This window comes from Melanaphis sacchari, unplaced genomic scaffold (assembly GCF_002803265.2).
Source record: "Melanaphis sacchari strain LSU unplaced genomic scaffold, SCAv2.0 Contig109_pilon_pilon, whole genome shotgun sequence".
NCBI classification, from domain to species: domain Eukaryota; kingdom Metazoa; phylum Arthropoda; class Insecta; order Hemiptera; family Aphididae; genus Melanaphis; species Melanaphis sacchari.
In genome coordinates this window covers 428612-444966 of record NW_020270419.1, presented here as the reverse complement: position 1 = coordinate 444966, position 16355 = coordinate 428612, and the positions used below count along the sequence as shown (strand labels likewise).

At 29.7% G+C, this 16355-nt stretch overlaps 1 protein-coding gene across 1 annotated transcript in view; it reads right to left on the bottom strand.

Annotated features, from left to right (window-relative positions):
• Positions 1–14325: 14325 nt before the first annotated feature.
• The window catches only part of LOC112603481 (ephrin-B1), a 253294-nt gene continuing 251264 nt past the window's right edge, over positions 14326–16355 (bottom strand). Inside the window, exons 4-6 of the mRNA XM_025352053.1 lie at positions 15771–15884; positions 14946–15146; positions 14326–14624 (exon numbers count right to left, since the gene is read on the bottom strand). Coding sequence (XP_025207838.1) covers positions 14473–14624; positions 14946–15146; positions 15771–15884 — 467 coding nt within the window. The 3' untranslated portion in view covers positions 14326–14472. The remainder of the gene's footprint in view (positions 14625–14945; positions 15147–15770; positions 15885–16355) is intronic.

The window sequence follows — 16355 nt, the reverse complement described above, 5'->3', positions numbered from 1 at the left end:
TTTATGTAATAGGTACAGTAAAACTTGTCCTGTGCGAAATTGCAAGGAACCAATAAAAATTTCCGTTTTAAGCAGGTTTCCATGTAACTGAATAAAAAAGAAAATTCCGTACTATAGAGTTACAATATTCTGCATGATTAAGATTTAAGGTTATATCATTTTCCGGCCAATAATAAAAATAAAAATGTTGAAAATTGATAAAAATCATAGGCTACAATAAATTTTAATTTTTAGTTAATAATTATATAATATTTATTAATTAGATATTTCAAAATAATGATAAATTTCAATTCCGAAATTTGGAAAAACATAGTATTTAGTAGGTATTAATAAAATAAAGTAAACAGATTAAAATACAATTAAAAATTCCAAAATTCGTGTAAAGTTTTTGTCTAGTTTTTCTAGACAACTTTCTTTTATAACTTTCATTGTTTAATTTAAACTTGAACAAATCTTTGAAGACATTGTGTGAACAATAGTAAGACAAAACGAAATACAGGAAAACTACGACTAAACGGTGTGACAATAATGAGCACTGATGATGAAATCATCAGATTTTATTCAAGATAAAATGTAATTATCTATCGAAACGTATTAATATTGATGACCTTAATTATTGTTTAATAACAAAATAAATATGGGTATCAAAAATATTTTTGTTCATTTTATGATATGTTTTTTCGTTTGTTAGAGGTATATATGATTTACGGAATCAAAAAAAGCTTTCCGTTTTATCAAGGGTTTAATCCTATGTTAAATTATAGAAATCTGCCGGGACCATAATAAATTTCCGCACAGAACAGGATTCCGTCTTAACAAGGGTCCATATATAAGACAGGTTTTACTGTACATAAACATTACTATTGGTGGCACGCTGCGATTTTTGTTTATGCCGCGAGTTGCATCGTTTGAATGTTTTTTTTATATTAATAGTCAAGTCTCAGGTATACATGACAATCAACAATATTTCTATTTCGATGTTATTATAGTGCAAGTACGAGTAGACATTATATTGGCTATAGGTAGCCGCGCGGTATAGATCATAATATACAGCCATGACTATACTGAACATATTATATTACAATATTACGCAGATACTACTTTCAAGACGCCGCCGCTTATTACATAAATTATAATATCTATTATATTATATTTATAGAATAATATCCTAAAAGACACGATTTCTCATTAAGTGTGACTGCCGATCGGCTTTATCTCAAGCCGTGTTATAATTCTACAACGCCAAGTCGTGTTGGCCGTTTTTACTTTTTATTCTTGTTATACCAAAAAACGGATCGTGTGAGTTAACGATTTCGACATGACACAGCGTAACACCACCGAGGAGGGAAGCTGAGTGATTTTTCAAGAAAAATATGAAAATGAAAAACCACACTGTGCTTGTTTACCTAAACACTTTAATATCAATTTAACGTATCAAAACGAAACAGAACTTTTATGGAAATCAATGATCGCACCACATATAGTCCTTATGGTGCAGAAAATAACTTTGTTTGTCATAGCAATCGTTTTTACAAAAAATATCTCTTTTTTAACAGTGGCTAGAAAGTTTCTAGCCTGTTTATGAACGATTATGATAGTACATGCGAATTTATATTATTATTTATTAGTCATAGAGTAAATGAAACTCTTTTCAATTCGATATTAAAAATAAACTAAATCTTCTTGTAAGGGGTTTTCACTTTTTGAAATATCACTCAAAATCAGAAGCATCGACTCGTAAATTAATTAAGCAAACTTGGAGATTATGTGGATTGTTTTTGTATCTTATGCTTCCGGTATTTAATAAATACCCAGTAAAGACGATAGAGTGGTATTTTTAATTTGTTATATATACATATATACATATTATAATTTATAATATACTTGCACAAATTTTATTCATAACTTACTTTCTATAACTATGGGTTGGTGTATGAATTTACTTGTAATAAACGCCCACTGGACGTGAACTTAAATTCATAGTATTGCTACATTATACAGCGTTGTATGCTGCGTGCCGCGTAACCGAGATTATCGATTATTTGGGATGCGGGTGCTGAAAATTAATGCGGGCTATTTTAAATGAGAATAATAATAAAAAATAATAATCCGTTTAATTAGTTACTGATACTGATATCGCCATCCAGAAAGCGCGTAAAAATCAGCGTGTATTTCGTCCCATTCATAAAGGTTAAAATTTTTTGATTATTGTTTCATCAATGGTTCAAAACTTTCGAAGTTTTTGAAAATGTCGTCGTTCTAAGTGAAAGATCACGGTTCCTTGTTACGCGTTTCTAAGTAAAATTTTGACTTATCGTTTTATAGTAAATTGTACGATTGGTAAATAAACGAAAATCTTGAATCATAAACCATATAGGATTAAAATTATTTTTTTTTTTTTAACAAATAAATAACAGATATGTGCTCAATGTACGCTATTATGACCGACATTAACTCAGAAGAACTGTTGATATTAAAATCAGTTTTTAATATACACTTTTATTTCAGAGTATAGAATTTGTAATATTTCCAACGTACAAAATATTTTAATATTTTTCTTTGTGTAGCGGTTTTTGGTTTTTATATCAGTCATAATTCATCAGAACTAATATTTTCACTTTCCAAGTAAATAATTAATGTGAACTAAGTTAAAAGTTAACAGTAGTAAAGAAACTTTTAACGACAAGTGTGTCTTGAATTATCTTCAATAATTATGTAGTATTAAAATTATTTAGAATTGACAAAAGCAGTAATTTATTAAGGAGTTTTGTATAGGCAATTTTTAATATTATCTATGTGTTACGCGGTATGATAGAAGGAGTAGTAAATGATTATCGGAATGAATGCTGAGTAAATAATTTTCTATAAATCAACGCGCTGTTAATATAACTTATATAACAACTATAGCCATTCGACGGGAAGGGGGGAGACTTACCCCTACAAATGTCAATAGTTCTATCTCAAAAAAGACTATGTGTATATCCGTGAACTGTGGACTATGTAAATCGTAATCGGGCTGTGGTCCACTTACTTCGAATAATAATAGTCCTACCCTCAAAAAATAAAAATTCAACCAAATTTTGTCGACCTAATCGATAATGATTATGATACATAATATCTATTGTGAAATTTTATTATTGAATAATGTATATTATATTTGTATACGTATAGTATATACTTTTCAGTGTACGATCAATTTTGAAAAATATTTAAATTTTAGTGGCCATACATAAACTAATGAACTTTTTTGTTGTTGTTTTATTGTTGACTTTAAGTCTGAGAAAATCGCGGTGACACGTCACTGGTATACTTGTAACCGCTGTGGACGAAAAAAATTAATTCAAACGTACAATATAATATATGGTTATACGGAAAATACAGTATTATATTTATTTGAATTTGTACATAAAATATAGGTATATTTAATATAACAAAATAAATAACTAAATATTTTGAAACTTTACTCAACCCTCCACTCATAGTCCTAACAACTGCTCTAATATTATATTATAATGTGTTTAATACGTATATTATATTAATACACTTCTAATACAAATATACAATACGATTAATCGCTGACCGATACAATGTTTATTTTACACAGCACAATATATTATGAGATCATCACAAACCATGTGTTATAGGAAACTCGGTTAACTTGTGATTACTCGCGTAAAATTTCATCGATCTACTTAGTAAGTATTTGACAGCGATAAATTAGAAAAAATAACTGAAACCGAGTCCTTGTAACTTAAGTTACTATAAGATCCCATATCTTCCACCAAACCGTTATGTATAGCCAAGCCACGGTAAATTTATCTACGAGGTCGTCGAACCCAATATGTATTGAAAAAAACAAGTGACAACCCCTGGTCACATTTGATATTATTCATATGTCACACAATGAAAGTGCAGCTTGTAGTTGTTTTTTTTTATTTTTTATTTCACGACAATTTCAACATCGAGGTCAAATAAATCGAATGTATCATGTGTTTTTATAAGTTTAAGATGACGTGCAATATGTTGCAACCGGAAAAAAAAACACGATGATACTTGAATTTGTGTGTGTACGCGTGCGGGAAGTTGTTATTTATATTTATTCAGAGTGATTCTTTTATTGTAAACCGTATATTGAATTTTGTAAGAAATATATTTTGTTTTAAAATGATTTGTTTTTTTTTTTAACATTTCAGAACATACTATTTTATATTTTATCAATAATTTGTTGTTTTCAAAATAAAATAAAACAATTCGATTTCCTTGTATTTACAAAGATATTGTTTGGTTTACGTTAAGGCTTACCATATGTGAGTACAATTAGTTTTTATAACTTTTTTTCTATTATATAATACAGAAAAATAATCGTGTATCGTACGTATCTAATTTTAGTATATAATTTGCATGTATTCGTATGATTAAAATAAAAGTAAATCATACAATATTTAAAAATAAGTTTGCCTATAATTTTGCATTTTATTTAATTTATTTAAAACTTGTTTTTGTTTATGCATATAATATATAATATGCTGTACATAAAAAACGTGGTTGTTTTGAAAATTAACCAAGGAAACTTTTGCGATATTTGATGTCACTGATAGAATAACTAACCTAACTAGTTAATGATATTATTAATAGATTCACAAAAACGGATAGTCAAAATTAAATTTTATTTAGTAACTTCAGGTAATATTTAATTTCGCATTAAATAGTTATTAGATCTGGTAATTATTTGATAAATTATAATGAAACAACTAAATACCACTGCAATATCATAATTAATATGTATTATTTTCAATACAATTGTTTGTGATGTATTTACTTTAATAAAATATTGTGCTTGATATAATGATATATTATTTAAAATTGTATATTATTATGAGAGTAGAATATTGTAGAAATATTATTAAAGGATAAAAAATATTTCAAAATATTTTAACCACAATTTAATTATCTAGATACACCAACACTAGATTCAAAATAAAACTATCGCCGTCTGACCCTTAAGAGTGTAACCGTAGTCGATGTCATATTCGTATAGGTGTTTCGAAGACGATGACAAATAATTTCGTTTAAAAAACCAGTCCACGGACCACGACTGCACATAATATGACTATAAAGTTCGTTCAAAATCTTTTTTAGTATTTGTGACTCGCGCGAAAGCTAGTGGAAAATTCTAATGACGACCTTACCTAACCACCACTCACATTACCTATGTACGGTGAAATATTATATACGCTAGCAGTGGTATAAGAAAACGCGAAACTTGAATAACAGGCGGCATTTTAAATGCACACGAAATGTGTGGCAACATACCATGCGACGATCAATATAAATTTATAGCGTGTGAGATGTCGAAATTTACCTATATTTCGTGTGTTTAAATTATGCGTTTGCAAAAACCTATGGGTTGAACCTATAATATACGATACACCTAACCCTATAGGTTAATGCTATTCGCTTACAAAATCTGGACGAGTCCCTTGACTTTTACCCGTATATTTATACGCGTACCTTTCTACCATCGTGAATTTATTAACGCATAGTAGCAAATCTCTCACACCGTATAGATAAACTTATCAAGGATGTGTGCAGTGCCCACTATATGTTATATATATATATATATATATATATATGGTTAGAAAGTTAAAACCAAATTATAATAGCTAAATTTCCGAGTAACTTTTAAATTTAACTTCCAACTAAAATTTAATAATAGTTTTACATCTCCAGCATCATTAATATTGTTATACTGTAACGAATAATGTTTAACTCCGAATAAATGATTACTACATACTATCATGATAAGGATTGTGTAAATATAATATGATATTGTAGAGCGTTGTTGTACTGTATATGAGATATCCAAATTTAAAATTTTTTCCTCAAATAAAACTCAAAGATTTATTTTATTTCGAAAAGATAAACTATTGATGGATATTGACGTATTCAAAATAACGCCACGATTATTGTGTAATACTACAAGACGAGTATAAATCGCGTCGTCTATAATATGATAATAATAATTGTCGTCACGTGCCGCGTATATAGCGAATTCCGTTTTCGTCCTTGTCGAATATGTCGTCCAATCCGGTGGAGCATGTACAATACAATATTCACGGGTTTGTTGTGCGGTACACGACGAAATAATAATATGTGATTTGTGATTGATGCTGTGTGAGCGTTGCATAATCATCAGGTTTTGGTGTGTCGTCGTCATCGTTTCGAAATCGTCACATGTCACGTATATAAACATTTAATATATGCATACTCTGTACAATAGACACCCAGCGCACATAAACATACACACACACACACAATACACTATATATCGGATGATCGATTTAGCGTAAGCCATTATTTCAAAACTATCAGTGTTTCTGGAAAATAATTATTTCACATATTTTTATCTCTTAAAAAAAAATATATTTACCAAAAAAAAAAACCATATAATTTTTTTATTAATCACTTTCATTTTATTTATTTTTTATTTTTTAATAGCAACTTGTATTTTTAATTATTTTCCCTGAATGTTTTCGAGTTCTTTGATAGGTATATGAAAATCGAGTTTTGAACAAGTAGTTATAACTTATAAGTGATTAAAGTTTAGATGAATGAAATGGAATAGGGTATAGGGATACTTCGCTAAGTGTTAGTCCACTACTCGAATCATCTTAACTTAAAATAAATGTAACTAGGTCATGCATATCAGTACCGAATGCGTTATTTTTTTTGTGTTTTTATTAAGACAATGCGTTAAAAATACATAATTTGTTTCATGTAATAGATACATCAAAAGTGAAACTTTTATTTTGTGCTTTTGTGTCATTTTATTAATTATTATTGCATATATATTATTATTATATATTAATACATTGTTCAGGCCTTTAGTATAAATTAGTAAATTAAAAATTATGTATCAAAATTCATAACTTTTGCTTAAATAGTTTTAAAATATTTTTGATCGACTTCTAAGTTTGATATTTTGTTTTTGTATTCTTGTTAATTAAGTTAAGATAAAAAATAATCGAAGAAATGTTAAAAATGCCGAAAGTTAATCCATCGTTTGTCTGTCGTTGCTGCCTACATAAATAATTATTTTTAAAATACATTGTTGCATCGAAAAATAAGCTATATTGTTTTAAAAGAAATTTAAATCCGCACTATGTATATAAGACTAATAAATAACTCATTAAAAACTCGATTTTATAAATAAAAATAATTCGAATAATATTCTGATTCGAAACATGAAATTAAAAATGTATGTTGTCATCCATAAGAATAAATAACTTAGATAATCCTAAAAGATAAAAAAATATAATTTTTTCCAAAAACGTTGTTATTTTCAACGATTTAATTATATAAAACTTTAGTGTTTTCTCAAATGACGAGTGTCGTACTTGTACTTTACGGATCGCACCGTGCACAGAGTATGTATAGGCTATATAGTCATACGCATAACGACGATGTCAGGAATGTCGACCGGGTAAGACTAATTACGCGATTTATCGTAACGGACAAACAATAACAACGATGACGATGATAATAATAATAACAATAATAAATTATGCATCTAGCCCACGACGTGGGTACACAGCGTCGGTCGCCGACAGGTTAGTTATAATATATTATTTAATACATTATTAGTTATTACATACCTATACAGGAGTCGAGTGTGCCCCCGAACGGCGATGCAAGTGACAGTCGTATAATACAGCTAAGAATCGTGCGGTGACCGTCGTCGCGTACTTTGGCGCGACCGAAACATAGTGTGTGTATATCTGTATACGTATACCGAATTATTATAATAATAATTATGATATATTGTGAAGGCACGTCGCAGTGCATTAGTGCAAAATTATTGTTGTGCAATATCGTAACGCCACAATTGACACCATAATTTATGATTTGTATTTGTATTGCGCCGGTAGCGAATTCGTAAGCATTTTTTTTTTTTTTTTTGAAATTCCAAGGACTAAACATTTCACCATAGGTAACTAAGTACCGTGCTTGACGTTTACGTCTGACGAGCTTTTGATTAATAATAATAACAGTAATAATTAAATAAATTAACATCGCGTATTTGGACCGTTATCACAAAAAAAAATAAACACCTTGAAGGTGGCTATATCGAAACGCCTAGAGATATTGTAACGTATTGTACTTATATATATATATGGTGTTACCGGTATTGTGCAATTTTTTTTTATCGTGGTGGTATCGATTTCTCTGCTATGGTTAGTGTTTTTAATTTTAATTTTTTTTTAATAAAAACTTATCGGTCCCTAGTCAATATCGATCCTGCCAAAACTAATTAAAACTATACGAGAGTGTCTGATAATATAATATGGTCATATATTATGTGCACATATAGTACCACTTTTATAATAATTTATTGGTTTTTATGATTATTTTGAAATTACTGTATGAACGCCAACCACAGAGGGACTAAATAGACCCGAATTATATATATATATATATATATATAGAATATAGTTTAAAAATACCTTCCTTTTCATCCGTATTATATATGTATATTTATGTTATAGTTTAATTTATTATACGAGTATATTATATATATATATATATACGTAGTTGGGGGACTATAGAAAATCGCCAGACATTCGCAGTTTAGATACGCATAAAAGTCACTTGCAATGGCTGCACGTCATCAGTAATAATAATTTATTTTAAATTAAAGGCAAACTATTTTATAATGTTTGTATAAGCAGTCCGGTCATCTTAATTCGATTTTCCTGCAGTTTAAAGATCTATTACGAGCAGCGTAAAGACGGAACCGACCGATATCGACTAATGCACACGCATGACGGATGGACATCATCGATATAAATCATATTGTCGTGAGCTAAGTTTCGTTATGTACAGTCGCTAGGTCACTTTTAAAACTATACCGGAGAATAAATAATTATCGATCGATTGGAGCCATAACGGAGACGACGACCTATATTTTTTAACGTGTTTATAAGTACCCTATAACTTCAATAGTTCCCCTCTCTCGACCATAATCATCAATTAGTCAACAAACATTTTTGTCTTGTGCGTGATTACTCACGTCGTAACTGATACAAAAAATATGTTAAAAGCTTTTGTATTTTCCGTAGTGACTTATCGTCATTCCGTCGTCGCGACGTATAACCTGCAATTGTAATCTGTAACACAACATAGGCGTCATATTCACGATATATCGCATGCGGTGTTGTTGTATAACGTATAGTTAAACGTGGTGAATAGTTGTATTACAAATCTATTTTTATCATTATTTTTCTTGAATAAAAAAAAATCATACTTATACCTGCAAATGTCTAACCCCATTCACGTCGACACAGCGTGTTGCGTGACGGGCACATCCATAATTTAAATTTTGCCAAATCCGATCGTTGTTACCAAATATACTTACTGTTATTATCTACTTTTGCGTAGACCGTAAATCGTAAGTCCTCGGCATGACTATAAAAAGTAATGGGAGTACCTATACCAACGCTCGGTGTCGAGAACCGCAGCCGAAGTCGATGTAATATATTATTATTGTATTATATTCCACACACGCATCGTATACACATTGTTTTGTTTTACTGGGGTCGCTGCAGAAATCCGTAATCGTTGCGAATGCAAAATAAACGATTTAATACGATCGTTTTAGGTAAGTACTGAATTTGTTTCCCGCCGTCTGTACTGCACATTATACTATGACATTGTACATGTGTATTGCGTGCAAAAATGCACGTTAAATTTCCCTAAATTTTAGAATACAATGTAGAGTTCATATTATTAGGTCACAACATTTGCGTTTACCTGTAGTAGTATAGTCTATCGAAATAAACTGCAGTTAGTGTTTTCACATTTTCGTGTATGCACAAGCGAATAAGAACATCTGACTATTATTATAACACAATGGCTCTTATAGTTTTCCGAGCGGAAACAATTTTGTTGCTAATTTGCTGGGATTCGTTTGAACGTTCCGACGACAGCGACCGAATACGCATTCAGCCGATTGCAAAAGGATATATAAACGGTGATCATTGACTCATATCTGCAATTTATTAAACTAGGCTTACAGTTTTTATTTTGAGAATAATTTACAATTACGTCTCAGAGGATGATGCGAGGTTTTCATTGTTCACAAAAAAGGTTTAATTTTTCTTTTTAATTCTATTAAAATATTACGAAGGTAGTTGTAAATAAGCACCTATAACAAATAATATGTAGTTTATTAAACGATGTATTAATTTATGCTGTTAACAACAACGTATAGGTATACGTAATTCGTTATTTTTAGTTTATCAACAAAGTATAATTTCTAATAATTCTTTATTTTAATTTTTAAATGATAAGTTTTGATCTCGAATTACTTAATTTAGACTGATTTTATTTAGTAAACGGTTTTCGCTGGTTTTTGTGTATCATTCTAGTTTCTAGTTTCTAGTGATCTGTTGATGGCGGAATACGTCATATTCAGAGGAGTTGAATTGTTTTCAGTTGTGCGCACATGGAAAGACTTCCATACGTCGAGAGTTGGGTCCGAGATTACGATCGACATTTTAATTACCTGTTAGTGCCGGGTCGAATTTACAACCAACCCTTTTGTTACCCGTTATTGCCGGCCCGGGTTTACAACAAAAAGGATAATCGCTGCAGTCTGTAAGCAGAATTTAAACATTTGCCCGTGCAATATAAGATGGTAATTATTGGTCTATTTACCCATCATTTATAGGTATATAGGGAGAGGTACTTACGGTAAAAAATGTATGCCACTCGACAAGTAAAAAATAATAAAACACGACTCATTATTATCATAAACCTTATATTTAACTGGTACATACAGCACAAATAGGAGTACACATCAGTTCTAAGTATTAAGTGCCCTGTTCTAAATTCATACATAGGTAATTCTAAGCTAATACACGTTTTTTTTTTTGACATTTATTCATTTATACAGCGGATATGGCAATAATTTTAAGGATGTATACATTGTATATTATTATTTCGTATATTATATATATATATATATTTATGCGTCATATATATTCATATGATACATACATATACATAAATAAATACTAAGTAATATTAACGTAGTTAAATCCTAATAAACTACACACAAAAAAAAAAAAAAAAATAAATAAATAAAATACAATAATTAAAAAAAAATAATACAATAAATAAAAGAAAATTAAATAAACACACGGCGCTTTACTATTATTATAATATTATCCTGTAAAAATTTTATTTAACTTACAGGTTTGAAGAGTTATACTTAAATCTTAATTGTTCGAACATTCAGCCAGTTTTTTTTTCATTTTATGACACAACAGGTGATTATATAGTGATATAATAATAATAATAATAATAATAATATAGTTGTATATAAATTTTAGTTAATAGTTTATTTTTTAGAAATTCAAAAACGTTTTTTTCTCTCGTTTGTACTTTTTTATTTTATTTTAAGTTGCATTGAAACATAGGAACTTGAACACATAAAAATACGCCTAAATAAAAAAAAAAATTTCAATCCGACTACGAGATATCAGTTTAATACACGAATATATCATCGTGTCAAGTGTACTACGTTAATATAATAATAATAATGACGATAATTATTATTATATAGGTAGTACTCGTAGATGTAAATATGTATATATATAAAAGATACGAATTTAAGACGGAAAATAATATTACTGGCTGAACATACATGAGAGAGTGGAGAAGGGGGCCCAAGGGGTTCGACAATGTGAGGAAAAGACGAGTGTTATAATATTATATGCTATTGTTTTTGTTCATTAGCGGTGTACAGAGCTTAGAACACGACGTTCGAGTAAATCAAAAATGTACAAAATATAATAATCGTAATATATATAATAAATAATGATATTATTATAATAATAAATCGATGGTCAGACGGTAATACGAGTACAGGACATGTTTCACCGACGACACCATTATGATTATAATATAATATACTGAGATGTCGACGTATACGGTACCTATAATAACGATGATAATAATAATACAGTTCATTATTCGTCCGCTCGTTCGACAGAAAAGAAACAGTACAAAAGAAAACACCTAACATTACACTCTATACAAATTGAATATTAAACGATTATTATATTTTTTAAATATATATATATATATATATATGTATATGTATAAAAGAAATATATACATCATATTGTTAATATATAAGCATTTCGTTAGAACTAAATAGAATTTTTTTTTCAATTTTATTTTTACAACGCCGCCACGACAAATATTGGGTGATGTCTATATGCGTCTAACGCTGCGCAGCTGCACACACTTCGCTCAGAATATTATAATAATTTTATAGCGAAAAATTATTGTCTTAGCTGTCCGCGCAGACGAATTATTCAGTAGATAGGTACGATAAAAATATAATACGAACACCATTCATACGGTATAGACGCATTCCTTCGGCGCCGTTTGCGAAAAATTCGTTTCCGACTAACGAAAGTACAATAATATATTATTTTAACGATATTAATAATAATTATGGATGTTCTGGAATCAAAATGCGCATGCGGTGGTGCGCCGATTTGCAGAAAAAAAATAAAACACGTCAATGGCGATCGGTGACAACGGCAGCAGCAAGTGACAGCGGTGCCGAAGTCGCAGAAATATGCCTATTACAATAATATAATTATTATTACGGGAGTGAGAGGGACAGCTAAGAACAGTTTTATACACATATATATATATTACGAATTTCGTTAGAGTACAATAATATTGTCCTGAAATTGTAATAACATATTATTATTAATACGTGTTACATAGGTAATATTATGATAATAATAATAATATATATATAATACTAATTATTATTGAATGCGCGTGTACCTAATACAGTGACATGAAATACACGTTATAATATAATTATATCATGTATAGTTAATATCATTATTATAATATATATTTACATAATATACGATTTTACAAAATAATATTTTTCCTTTATATTATTATATATTTATTTATATTTATATATATATAAAACTATTTTCACACAAACGTAATAAAAACGTTTAAAAAAAAAAAAAATAAAAATAAAAAATACATACATACATTTTATTATAATACTATGAAGTGTTGACAAAAAATAAAAATAAATTAGATAACGGATAGAAAGAATAAAACATATATTAAATAAGTATATCGTATGAACGCTGTGTGTGTGTGATATTTTTCGCATTCGTAAATATGTAACAAAGATAAAAAGTTGTATGTACATAAATACATAAATATATAATATTATACATACACACTCTTTCTCGTTGTATATAATACATATTATAAAAGAAAAATAATTTATATAGGTTTACGATTACGGTCAAAGTGTCTCTAAATTATAATAATTTTTAAAAATTAACGATCACAGAAATAAAATTACAAATATAACCGATTATAGAACGAGAATAAAATCAAACGCATACACGCAGATACACACACACACATAAACACATAAATTTATAGGTACCCTAATAATTTCACTTTTTTACTTTTCTATAAAACATATCATAGACATACAATAATTATATATATATATATGTATATGTTACACAATGAAGAATGTATTAAATATTTATATGTGTCTACCGTATGAAACGGCGACGGCGGCGAGGCCTATCACGAACAAGAGTATCATTTCAATAATAATATCGCGGAACCGGTAAAATGACAGGTGGCCGCACTTGAGTTAGCAATAAAAGACTGTGACATACTATGATACATTTTTTTTTTAATTCGCGGTGCATTATATAGGAATACCGCCGCTGTCACCGTACACACGTTTCGTCATAAAATTATGTTATATGGCAAACTATACAGTTATTAATAATAATACTAATAATACGTTAAGAGGATTCACGAAAAAAAGTTTCGTGATCTGGCGATTTTCGAACTGTCTGAAGTGATACGGTACGGTAAAAAATAAAACATTGTTTTCGATTGTTATATATATGTATATATATATATATATATATATAGTTGTTTTCCTACGTTATACATGCGTATATAATATTGTTATGTACAAATAATATAGTAATAATAATAATGATCATAATAATAATATAATAATAATAATAATAATAATAATAATATAATAATAATATTGATAATAATTATAATAATAATAATTACTCGTGGGAGGGGAGGATTATCATTATCGTTATTATCGGAGGTGTTTGTTTATATAATATTATATAATATATATATATTTTATATAATATATATACAAGAGTTTAATAATAATAATCATATTATTATGTATATTATAATATTATAGTAAAATAAAAACACCATTTAGGTAGGTATATACACAGTGTGTTGTCAATAATGCAATAATAATAATATGCCACATAATATTACTCTTACGTTAGATATACGTTTGACGTATCTCGTGGAGTGTTTGATGATCGGTGAGAGGGGATCCGGCTATACTGTCTATCGAAGTATGATCCGTTCATAAGCGAAGATGGTTACGAGGACTAAAACCATCAACGCCTTTGCCGAAATGCTGGCGACAGTCGTCTTGGCACCGTTGTAAGTGAGCTCTTCGTTCTTGACCACTTCATTGGGATGCTTGTCGTATTCGGCTGCGAGCAGACGCGCGAAAACGAAATGTAAAATTTTTGAACAATATTTATTTTATTTTTGACGCATCGTTGTCGTAAAAAAATATTACAACAGTTGTACCGCGGACTCGTATAACGATGGAAAGGAACGGTTTTTAAATATCACATTTCCGCGGTCAGAACGAATCCCGCCCTAGTGTCATTCTCGGACCATAATAATATGATATCGGGAAAAAAACCATTTCCTTCATTTCGAAATACCGCGGTACAGAACCATATTTTTCGTCCCGAGTCCGCGACACGTCGTCCTATAAAACAGGATAATAATATTTTTATACTTACATGATTTTTTGAATGATGGCTTGTTGTTGTTGTGCACTGACGGTCCGGTGGCGCCGAACGGTGGCTGCTTGCCGGCCAACGATGGTTGCTGTGTGGACGACGCGTACACAGACGGAGGTCGGGCCGGATATCCGTGCGTGCTGCCTGGCACTGGTAGCCGCTGAGGGTTGCCGGCGTTTTGCGTTGGTCGGGGAGCTAAGTCTGAGAAAAAAAATTTACATCATAAAAAAATGTACCCATATATACGAGTACAATATATATATATATATACATTTATTATTTAAAGTTATTTATTTTTGTAGTAGACAGAGAAAATATACATAGTTTAACTTGATGTCTAAAATTTAGAATGAAAAATAAAAATATCTATTCCCTTTAAGCGCATGGTTATGATGATTGTAAAAAGTTAAAATGATGTACGAACGGTATAATTTAAATTTGACTGTTTAATTTTATTTGCTAAATTAAGTAAAGAATTCATTAACAAGTTGAAACATTGACCGGAGATCATTTGATGAAAATATATTTGCATTATATATTGTTATTATATTATGTTTCATGTATTAAAATAATAAACGTAAAGCAAGTTGCGACCGTAGCAATACCATGGTATTCAAATAGCAATTATAATGCATATATAATCGTCGGGTCTACGCAGTAATTAATAATAATCAGAATATCATCGTCAGTCGCGTGAACCGTACATAAGTACAACATATAAGTACATAGACGGATTTCGTTAGTCGCCGTTTACGCGGTCTATAGCGCAACCAGAGGTATGACTTTGACGTAATATCGAATAGATATTATTTGCAGGGTACTCACTCTGGTTGTTCTGTTGGTCTTCTGGTCGGCAGCACACCTTAAACACGACTTTCATATTGTTGGTGGAGCAGCGTCCACCGATTCTGCGGTGAATGTCGTCCTTGGACGAAGTGGCTGGAAAAAAATACGTACAAATCGTTAGATTATATCTGGTTAGTTTAAACAGTGTATGCGATTTATTTATTCTCACGCGTAATAGCAGCGATAATTATGTGAAAGTTTATCATAAATGTAATAAACAAACAGTTCTATAATTTTTTAATTGATTTTTTTTTTTTTTTTAATTTGCAAGTGAACCTATTTCGTATATTTTTAAATGTAGTAACCGTAATGTAAACGATTTATTATACGAAAACAAACTTGAGGGATATTATTACAATATGTTTTAGTGGTCGTTTTAAGCTCGCGCGTTTAGCGGAAACTGCTATTGTAAAACCTTAGTGTCATTCAATTAGTATGGTCAGTGTACTACCAATACTTAGTACGTTAAAAATGTGAACGTAAACATGTGAAAAAGATAATAAAAGAAAAACGTAACGCTGAGTTCTCGACTTTGGGAGATGTTCGACTTAACAGCAATTTTGT